At 39.4% G+C, this 11,792-nt stretch overlaps 1 protein-coding gene across 1 annotated transcript in view; it reads left to right on the top strand.

The window, feature by feature from the left end:
• Positions 1 to 10,181, top strand: part of tacr2 (tachykinin receptor 2) — a 13,551-nt gene extending 3,370 nt beyond the window's left edge. The window contains exons 4-8 of the mRNA XM_080427885.1: positions 3,733 to 3,927; positions 6,033 to 6,183; positions 6,902 to 7,021; positions 7,116 to 7,192; positions 8,762 to 10,181. Of these exons, the coding sequence (XP_080284011.1) occupies positions 3,733 to 3,927; positions 6,033 to 6,183; positions 6,902 to 7,021; positions 7,116 to 7,192; positions 8,762 to 9,101 (883 nt within the window). The 3' untranslated portion in view covers positions 9,102 to 10,181. The remainder of the gene's footprint in view (positions 1 to 3,732; positions 3,928 to 6,032; positions 6,184 to 6,901; positions 7,022 to 7,115; positions 7,193 to 8,761) is intronic.
• The last annotated feature ends 1,611 nt before the right edge of the window (positions 10,182 to 11,792 follow it).

Below are 11,792 nucleotides of genomic sequence, written 5' to 3'. Positions count from 1 at the left end.
CTTTGTTACTTGGATACCATAATAGGGAACACATTTTATTGATGTTGCTTGCAGGTTGCGTTTTGAGTGACACACGACGTGTGAGCTTGTAGGTCTGCTATTTTCGCTGCATGTTCGCCCCGAAATAGGGACACTAGGGTTCATGTGGTTAACATAAGCAACATTTGAGCTGATGAATTTTAGAGGTGTGTCATTTGTGGGGCTATTATTTAAGGTGCACTCTTGTGAAATTCCCACCCATGAAGTTGAACAGATGACATGAGTAATGACCTCAACAGAAGCACCACCTGGTCAACATATCCTGAGGGGAGAAACTCAGAATCAAGTGGTAGTCAACAGATAGCCATGTCACATATTCATGTAGCATCATATCAGAATCAAGTGGTTGTCAACAACAGATAGCCATGTCACATGTTCATGTAGCATCATATTAGAATCAAGTGGTAGCCTAGTCAACAACAGATAGTCATGTCACAAGTTCATGTAGCATCATATTAGAATCAAGTGGTAGCCTAGCCCTAGTCAACAACAGATAGTCATGTCACATGTTCATGTAGCATCATATTAGCAAGGACGATGCTGCCGGTTGGGTCTTCACAGAGTCTTTTCCCACTTTCAAAGCTCTGATTAGTCCGATGCTCATAACATCGTGATGAATGGCTTCACTAGGCTCAGTCTGAAACCATGTTGTTATATTGGGTGGGGGATAGTAATTGTCACAGGAGGGACCGTCTTCCCCTGCACTGTCACATCTGTACAAATGGCAGACTCTGTGTGGATGCTACAGTGATGAATGCGACGTCTGTTTAGTCTTCAAGTCAAGTGTAAAACCTGCCTGCATTGCAGCAATTCCTCCTCATTAATTTTCAATTTGTGGCATCATTGGGTTATATGACTTGGGATTTCCATACTTGCCAAACATAAATAAATAATTAAATAAAACATATCAGAAGAAGGTTTTGGGATTTGCACATGGTGTGCTGCATAGGCCTTGCACAATTATTACATAATTGTCTCATCGCAATTATTTCAGATAATTGCAATTATTTTGCATAATCGTCATAATCGTTTCTAAACCATTTTGAAAGGACACGTTGTTACATATCAGTCATTTCTTTGTTTATTTAAGTTATTTGAAATATCTGCCCTTGTGCAATTTTTGTTTATGAAGCCTAAAAGACAAACAATGTTCAATGCCAAAAACATTAAAGTAAGTAAAATCTCATGATCGTGACATCCCTACATGTGCATGATGACACATGGCCATTTAGTATTATAAAGATTTGTGATTTTGCTTGTACGTTCACACTAGCTGCAAAATTAAATTATGTTAACCACATGAAGCTATAGCATCCCTATTCTGGGGAAAACATTTGGCGAAAATTGCAGATCTCCAAGCTCGCAATACAGCGCAACACAACGAGTTGTGAGCTTATAGATCTGCTATTTTCGGCAAAGATTTATGGTGTAGATAAATGTTGCTAGAGGGAAAAAAGGACGGGAAAACTATAGACCAATGGGGAGCCCAGTCAACAAAGTATATCAGGTTTTAAGTTGTTAACGTGGAACTGAACATCAGAATGGCATACTGTCGCATGAGGTGCATACTGTAATATATTGACATTGCAAATTTGTTCGAACTATCTGATTTTCATGCACTGTCCAAATAACTGATAATTTCCACAAAGTCAATAACCATTTACAGAACATGTAAGTTCTTTGGAAGCCACCTTTATAGCAGTAACAAAACAGTCTACAATGATAACTGTAAGAAAATGCCTATTCTATTTCTATTCATTCTGGTCAATCATTATTCTGCATTCTGTACTCTCAGCAGGGTCATTGGTTCAAGCACAGAGGCATTGTACACCGTACAATAAGTACAAATGATTAAATAATGTGCTATTCTTGTGCTGCAGTCTGCATAATACAAGCCCAACTTGCACTGGTTCTTCTCTCTGCCTCTTAATACAGTCTTTGCTGGGGCTTTGTCTTACAGTGAACCAATATGATGGATGCTAGAATAAATAATTCCTCTGAATCAACTCAACTCCATTATGAAGTCTGTCTTGCATAAAATCAATATATGCATAAAGAAAAATCACAATCATAAATTTTGTTGTTGTGACACATTTGCTGTCTCTCACACACACAATATGTAGGGAGGAAAGTAATGTCAGTCAGAGAATTATGTTCTCAGATAGGCTGGACTAATCTAGACAGACGGAGGGAAAGAGAGTGGGGTCGGGGAAGGAGACTGAAGGCTGATTTATACTTTTTCAAACAATCCCTTTTATCGGCCCACACTGTCTTTGGCCGAAGCATAAATTATCCTTGAAAAAGAAAGTGGCGAGAGAAAGAAGGAGGAGTGCTGTGCTCTTAACCACTTTAACCCTAGCGTCCCTATTTTGGACATGTCATAATAGTCTCACATTCAATGAAAATAGGAGATCACAATGTGTTGCAACAAATCTCATGTTGTGAGCTTACAGATTTTCAGCAAATAGATTTGGTTTAGAGGGATTAAAGGAGGGGGCCAATGAATGAGCTCAACAGGAGGCTGAAACTCACAAAGAACCCATCCAAATCCACACACACACACACACACACACACACACACACACACACACACACACACACACACACACACACACACACACACACACACACACACACACACATACAGAATTTGGCTTACCACTGGTGTACTGTTAGTAAACATTTCACACTTTAACATACATTAATTCAACTCTTAGTGTAAATTCGAAGTTGAACTAAAACTTTATAGTAATACTTTTGGGTCAGCAAACATGAATTCAAACAATGAGGAGTAAAATGTAAAAAGGTTCTATGATGAGTATTGCAGTGGTGCATTTCTGTATGTTTAAAAATAGGAGGCATCTGTGTAAATTAAGAATGGGTGAGCTTCCTCACGGAGGACACTGTAATATTAGGGCTCAGGTGCAGGCCCCAGGTAGAGAGAGAGAGCGAGAGAGAGTGAGTGTGTGTTCAGTTTCAGTGTAGTTATTTGTTTACAGTGCAACATCACCCCAAGGGGTCTATGTACACTTCACAGCAGAAAATACGCTGTGTGTGTGTGTGTGCGTGTGTGGGTGTCTGCGTGCGTGCGTGCGTGCGTGCGTGCGTGCATGCGTTACTGTATGTCTGTAAGTATGTGAAAGATTTGAAAATCTTTCAAAATGTTGGTTCCATTTGTACGTTAAGTTAAGTTGTACGTTAAGTTAAGCTAAGTTAAATCATCACTGAAGATTTAGTACATTAACTGAGATTAAACACTTTGAAGACTTGCATGACTTTGAAGTTTCATTCAGTATAATATTTTAGAATCCTTTTACTGTATTGATTGAACAAAGCAACCCCAGAAATACTAATGTTGTCTTTTTATCTTTATGTAAATGATGGATGAATGGATGACTAGATTACCTTTCCTAATCTTCAAGTATTTTATCTTCAACAAGGCCATATCATATGATATTTGTAGGTTGTGTGGGTGGATTTATGGAGTGCTGCAAAGCCAAACAATATTTATGTTGAGCGATTTGAGACTACAGTAAGATTTCCTTTTCTCATAACTGTCAAAACAAGGATGAATCAAGGAAGACAAATCTGCTTTCTTACCATGTTCACAACTACTGTAATGAGGAGATCACTCATGATCTGTGTGAAAAATTGCATCTGGACTGTGACCGATATACAATATTTTTCTTACAGGTACATGGCAATTATCCACCCTCTGAAACCCCGCCTCTCTTCCACCTCTACCAAGGTTGTTATTGGTCTAATTTGGGCTATAGCAGTCTCACTGGCTTTCCCTCAGTGCTACTACAGTGTGACCAGATTCTACTACCCCAGGACTGTGTGCATGGTTGACTGGCCAGATGATTATGGAGGAAAACATCAATTAACGTAAGTGAGATGCATAGCTATATAGCTATATTATATAGATATAGACAAACATACAGACAGACAGACAGACAGACAGACAGACAGACAGACAGACAGACAGACAGACAGACAGACAGACAGACTTAATCTTATGATTATATGATTAGGACCGACATTTTCCAGCTTGACCAGTACATATATTTGTTAATTCACTCTCATCTTTATAAGCATACTGATGTACATAATACTTGACGCCATGGCCATCAACTACTTAATCAGATGGACTGACACCTGTGTGCAATTATACAAGATGCATCTGTTGTTTAGCTACTCATTCTGCTCTTTTCCATTTCTCATATCTTCTGGTTCTTGTCATGTGTCCAGTACTGTACTGTGTATATTCTTGATATGCATCTGTTGTTTTCCTATACTCATTCTGTTCTTTTCCATTTCTCACATCTTCTGGTCACATCATGTGTCTAGCTAGTACTGTATATTCTCTCTATATAGGTGTGTAATACACTAGAACAGGGATCTTCAACGTTTTTCAGACCAATGACCCCCTTAGCTGAGAGAGAGATGAAGCAGGGACCCGACTATATATTGGATTCATGTTAAATGTGTATTTTCAGACATTTAACGACTTGACCTTTGGCTCTGTACTTGGTCAGCACCTTTTACAACACCAAACCTCTTCGGCGAAAATAGCCGATCTACAGTACAAGCTCACAGCGCATCGCAAACGCGTTGTGAGCTTATAGATTGGCTATTTTCGGCAAATGTTCCCCCCAGAATAGGGATGCTAGGGTTCAAGTGGTTAATGTAAAAAAAAGTTCCCATCACAAAGATTTGGTGGCCCCCCTGCAGTATCTCTGAGGACCCCTTGGGGGTCCCGGATCCCCTGTTGAAGACCTCTGCACTAGAACTTATGTGATACTGCCTGGTGTCATCTTGTTCTGCGCGCCCACGACTCAACTGAACCATCACTCACAACCCTTAGTTAGAGGGAGACTCTTTTAGGGCCTCATTGAGGGAATACATTCACAACACACACATTTGAAATATGTATTTATGTCCACATAAAAAGTACAAGAATGCCTTGTACAAAGGACATAAACACCGCCAGTGCAGTCAGATAATGGGAAAACAGCCAGTTACAAACTGCATATAAGGCAGAACATTGTTACATACAATAATGTTGCCATACTTGTCAAACACAGCAGACAACAATCATGGGTAAAGGAAACAACGCCTCCTCCAAATTGAGCGGCTTCCTATAATAGCTGATATTGATGGCCCTCCTTTTGGAGAGGCTACCAAAGATAAAAACCAAAAGTTTACATCTGTAGCCTATAGCTGTGAGATTGTCTGCTCCAGCTGATGATATTTTAGCACTTTGGTTAGGAAGGCTTCCTCTAAGCTGTAATCAAAAGTACAGCCGACCTCGAGAATGAACACCTCCCTATGGTTTTCATTAACAACAATGACATCAGGGGCGTTAGCACAAAAAACACAGAATCATAATTACACAAGCTAAACATGCTCGGCTTCACAGTAGAATGCTTATACAACATGATGGAGGACCTGAAAATAGAAGAGATATCTTTTGATATCAAATCCACTATTCTGTCATGCCTACTGATGTAGAGTCCCCTGTATACATAGCACCCATTTAAGATGTGCTATTTGTTCATGACTGTATACAGTGAGGAGCATAGTTGCCTGGAAACCAGATGGAGTTAAGTTTAGATGGTAAAATCTGCAACCTCACTTTCAGAGTAAAGACAACAAATGCACTCGTCTAAGGCAACATCTTTGAACACAGAGTGAGAGACAGAATGGTCCGCAGCAGGGAGTCTTCCATTGCTCAGCTCAGTTCAATGTTGCCACTGCCTTTGCTGTTGTGCACACGCACACACGCACACGCACATGCACACACACACACACACACACACACACACACACACACACACACACACACACACACACACACACACACACACACACACACACACACACACAGTAAACTCCCCTTTTTCCTGTTTTAATTTAACTCTGAGAGTGTAAAACAATTTTTTATCAATGAATGGGTGTGATCTATAGCGACTCTCTCTGTTTCTTTATAGTTACCAGTTGGCAGTGATATTGTTGATCTACCTGCTCCCTCTACTGGTGATGATGGTGACCTACAGTTTGGTTGGACAAACACTGTGGGGGGGTCGCATTCCTGGGGAGGCAACCGACCATTATCATAACCAGATTACTTCTAAGAGAAAGGTTACACTGCACTGTTTTTACAGACAAACATAATGAAGTCTGACTTGTACAGTAGCCTATGTGTCATCCTTGAGAATGTTAAGATGTATACTGTTCTTCAATTTAAATAGAACTATACTGAGCTGAATTACACTCAAATAAGCTGAACCTTGCTCGACTGAATTGCGCACACGTAATTGACAAAATGTTAACAGAGCTGTATTGAGCTAAACTAAATTTTATTTAAAGGATGGCTTTAATGCTCATGAGCCGGCCTGTGTCTCAGAGGAGGGCTGTGGACCCTTAAGAAACCCGCCTACCAGTGACATCATCTTGGCAGTTTTTTCTTTTTTCAAACAAGATTTAAAATGTTTTATTTGGATTTTCATTAAAAAAACAAAGAACAAGGGCTGCCTTACATTACAGCATGCTAACTTTCCAGGAATAGAAAGCGTACAGTTTCTATTAGCTTGGATTCCCCATCGATGATGTCACTGGTAGTAGGCAGGTTTCTGAATTGTCCACAGCCCTCCTCTGAGACACAGACAGAGTAGACAAAATTGGTACCATATTAGCACGAGCATTAGTAAGGACCAATTATATGAAGATAGGTTTAAAATGGCTGAAGTCCTCCTTTAAGCTGAACTATTCTGGATGAAATGGAGCTGATCTGTATTGAACAAAAAAAAGGGGGGGGAAGTACAAATCTCAGACAACCTCTTTCTGGTACATCATACAGGTGGTTAAGATGATGGTTGTCGTGGTGATGACCTTTGCCCTGTGTTGGTTGCCCTATCACATCTACTTCATACTGGGGTCATTCAACAAAGACATTTATAAACAACACTACATTCAACAGGTCAGTATAGCACCGTGTCTTGTATGTTTTTGTCTGTAGTTGCCTGTTGTACCTGTATACCTGTCTGTACTTACATTTGCTATTTCCTCCTCAGGTCTACCTGGCTATATTCTGGCTTGCTATGAGTTCTACCATGTACAACCCTATCATATACTGTTGTCTAAATCAAAGGTATGACATACATATTATTGTGACCGTGAAATCAGAACTCCAGCTCTTATTATTAATATTTTGGCTGTCATTGTCTAGGCTTCTGAGTGCTCTGTACACGTTTATGCTATAACCTGAGGCAACCCAGTGCATCTGATATCACTAACTTAAAGTAGCTAAACAGCTATGTAGCTAGTTTTATTATCCCTGCTTCTATCACTCAGTGTACAAATGTCATTCACTTAACTTAACTTGACATCTGAAGATACAGGTGTAGTGTATATTACTGAGGCTGACCTGGTTATCTGGATGTTGCGTGCGCTCACAAAATATACCGCAATATCGTGATACTGTGTGTATCCTTATTTTCTTACACCCCTAATCCAGTGTGCCTTGGGATTTTGTGACAACCACATATTATGCAATGGATAATGTACGGGGAGATAGTCATTATTGAAAATTAAAGCCCGACAGGGTGATTATCCACCGACACGGAGCGGAGGTGGATAATCACCCGCTTATTACACCCGCTTATTACACGGCTACTTAATAAATAAATTAATAAATTGACACAAAAGTAACAACAAAACGAAGTATTTTCTTGCTTACGGCAATGAAAGTATTCCATAAGTATTGGGCTGGGCGGAGAAGTTCGCCTCGGAAAACAAATTAAAAACAAATGATGGAATACTCATGAAATGAGTATTCCATCATTTGTTTTTAATAAAAGTTACCATAAAGTAACCAGAAGACTCGCCCCAAAACACACTCGCCCCCATTCTATATACCGCCGGATTAGCCCCGGGGCGACTGTGTTTTGGGGCAAGTGTTTTGGTATTCTTGCGTTGTTGATACACGATAAACAAGGAAGTGTAGTGGATCAAATAGGATCACTTTTCGGTTATTGCATCGACTATTTCTCACTTCAAATGTCTTCAAAAAACATTCTTGAGAGCAACGTTTAGTTGTAAATGACATTGTTTGTTTGTTTACATGGCTGTCATGTTGGATTACAGCATAAAACCAAGCAGTGCAGGTTGACATGAGCAGGTGCTCTGAGTCTTTGATTAGCCAGCGGTCTGTTATAGAGCTCATCGGTCATTATCAAGAAATAACAGACCGCTGAATTCAGCGATTGACCAATCAGAATCAAGCATTCAACCAAGCTGTGTAATAATAATGTATACAACTGTGCAAAAAGTTAATTATGTTGCAGTATATCAGTCATTTGTGCACACTCTCATTTTCAGAGGCAAATGCTATAGCCTATAAAATATCCTTACAATCAAAAGTTCAACTTTTTATTTAGTATTAGTACATAAAATTAACACAGAGGCTATTTTGCGTGGATATGAATACAGGTGTGCCTTGAGATTTATTTTGACTTGCCCTTTGATTGATTGATTGATTGAATACTTTATTAGTCAGAAATGTAAACAGCACGAGGTACAGTCAGACATTTAGGCTAAAAGGATAACACAAAAAAGTCCTTGGGTGCTTGTTTCCATTGTGGTCCTATGGTGTGCCTTGGGCTCAAAAAGCTTGAGAACCACTGACCTAGTCTATATTCCTCTCTCTGTCCTGCTTCAGGTTCCGTGCTGGGTTCCGTCGTGCATTCAGGTTTTGTCCCTTCATCAGAGTGTCAGAAGAGGACAAGATGGAACTGCAATACACACACACCTTCAGAGTCACTATGACACGCAGTATCCGCGCTGACAGTACGAAAACACACGTACCCACCAACGCGCACGACAAAACCCTCCACACGCACACACCACTCACCACTCAGCTGAGCACACAGAGTGACACACACACGCCGCTCAACATGTACACATTAAACGCACAAAATACAGACAAGACGCATGCTGTGGAGAAGCAGGTGGACATCAAATCCCAGACGGCCAAACTTATTATTGAACACGACCGTTGACATCTAAATGGATTTGGCTGCTATCAGTCCTTACCAAGCAGTATTTGGTCACAGCCAGGTTGTGTGGTTTCACTACAACCAATCAAATCTCATCATGGTTTTGGTGTAACCAATAAGAGGATGTACAGCATTTACAACATTGGATCGGGACTGATAAAAGTAACAACCGTTTAGAAGACAGAGCCAGAGTTCAGTCAAACCAAACTGTCACCATTTATGACTCAGTGTCAATGTCTGCTATCCAGAACCTACAGTATGTCAATGAAACAAAGACAGTGGTGTCATTCAATTACAGAAATTAATTGTTCATAGAAACTGTGGGAATACATTTTCACAGGTCAGTGAAAATGTATAAACCCCTTAACCTTACATGTCATCATCCCAGATCCCAGATGTGGTATTGAAAAACTGATCAGAATCATTCATCTACAGATGAAATAACTTCAGTGGTTACCCCATGTGAGCTGGGCCACAAATGACAGACATACTGTCATTATCATTTATGAACATAGTGTTTCCTGGTATTGGGAAAGTGGTAATCATGAAGACAAAGGAAGATTCTATCTACTGTATCCTTCATGCCTAACTCAGTCTCCTCCGTTTCCCAATTCCCCACTATCTATCCATTGGGCCCATTCACTCTACTTCCTTCATCCCTTCCTCTCTTCCTCTTTCTCTTTTTAGGAGGGCAGCTATGAATTGTGGGTATTGTAGTTAAGTAGGAGAATCATGAACTGTGGGTACTGTTTTTCCAGGAGGACAGTCCCATGGCAGCACCAAGCCTTACTGTACCATCCGTTTCTGTGTGTCTTCTTTCAGCACTGGACATTGTAATCACAAACTTTCAGAGAGTTATTTCATTCTATTTTGCATTTGAAGGAGCCAAATGACATGCCCAATTTCCTTTTAATGTTTTTGTTGGAATCTTCATTTCATTGGTTCCTCAGTTTACGTAACAATTGCTGTTAAGCATTGTGGAAATAAACAAGACATTTCTTTGTAAAAATGGTGGTAAAATATTAATTGCAACTTATCTACTGTAGCTATGGTTCGCCAGCCCGAAGCCATTTTCTCCATATTAGCGCCTTTATTGGAAGCACTTTCATGTACTGTATAACTGACAACACAAACAGGTTATTTTGTCAGTATCCTTCAGATTTGGTTGCCCCTAAACTGCTGTATTGTGTTAAGTTCAAGCTTTTTTATGTGGTATTGGAGAACTTAAAGTCCTATTTTTCACCAGATCTGTTTCATTGCTCTGCTGCTGTGAATGTTAAGAAAGATGTCTCACTTTTTCACCTGTAGGTTCTCAAATAGTGAAGTAAAAAGTCTGGCTTTATAGAAACTCATACAACTGGTTCCATAAGATTACACATTTATGACTGACAGTTATTCAATTGAACTTAATGTCAGAGATTTCACTGGGTTCCATACTATTTTAATGAAATATAAATGTTAATCTTATCTGTTGTCGTTATCAACACAATGGTTGTTTGTGATATGTACAGAAATATTTGTTCCAAGGATAACATATTACTCATATATTGTGCTTTCATTTGTTCATACTGTATATTGTGACTTCACATCTTCCTATACAATGTACTTTTTTATACTTAGTGTTGTACAGTAAATTCAAATTCAAGAAACACACTGCTCACTAGATAAGTCAGATGTGAAAATTCAACATTTCAATCTTTTCCAGGTATATATCCACAAAGTAGCCTGATGTAGTGGTATATTGTTGTAGACAAAAGTGTGACTTGTATAATGGTTAATGTGTAAAGTAGGATCACACAGCTGTAAATACTATGCCTACCCCGTCACAACTATGCTTAATTTATAGTCCATCATACAATGGTGTACATTACGTATTAATGCTCCAGAACAATGTGCCGCTGTCAGAAAATCTCACCTTGATCGGATACATTATTATTCTAGTGTTTACTCCCTGAAACAAACACTTCTTTCCCTTTCCTCACTGCATTTATTATGTTGCTTGCTCGAAAGTACATACAGTGGAATGGTGACATCTGTGTATTTGCTATCTACTCAAACAGTGGATTGATCATTTGTAACCTGAATTTATTGAGTTGCAAATAAAACAAATCATATAAAATTGTCACGGTTGGTGTCTCTGCGGCTCTGCCTACCAACAAAGTGAGCCGTGAAAGCCATGATTCTTCTGATACCAACCTAGAGTCATTATTGTGAGAGGGGTGTAAGTTGTAGATAGATGAACCAGGTGTTGGGCCATCTTTGGGCTATGTTACATGAGTTTAACACAGTAGTGCAGTTTAACCACTAAAACCCTATTTTATAGCTTACATCGCCATACAACGTTTTTTTCAAGATATGTGTTAATTTCATCTTAATCCTGAACAAGTTGATTGTAAACCCTCTGGCTTGTAACTTTTAACCTCATGAACTCTAGCATGCAGCCCTATTCTGGGCCAGTCATAATAGAAAAACATACACCAAAAAAAGCAAGTTGTGACGTGTTGTGAGCTTGTAGATTGGTATTTTCGGTGAAAAGATTTGGTGTAGAGGGAAAAAGGAGGGGACTAAGTATAGACCCCGGTCAATGAAGTACTGTGTATAGGGTGGTTTAAGTGGTTAAAAACAAAGAATGCAAAAAGAGGATAGTGAAGCTTTTGGATGGTTTCAGTTGCTCAATTACTGAAGGCGACAAAT

This window comes from Gymnoscopelus braueri, assembly GCF_963280865.1.
Source record: "Gymnoscopelus braueri genome assembly, chromosome: 1".
Classification (NCBI taxonomy): Eukaryota; Metazoa; Chordata; class Actinopteri; order Myctophiformes; family Myctophidae; genus Gymnoscopelus; species Gymnoscopelus braueri.
The sequence above is the reverse complement of the archived record's forward strand: the minus strand, read 5'-3'. Positions and strand labels throughout refer to the sequence as shown.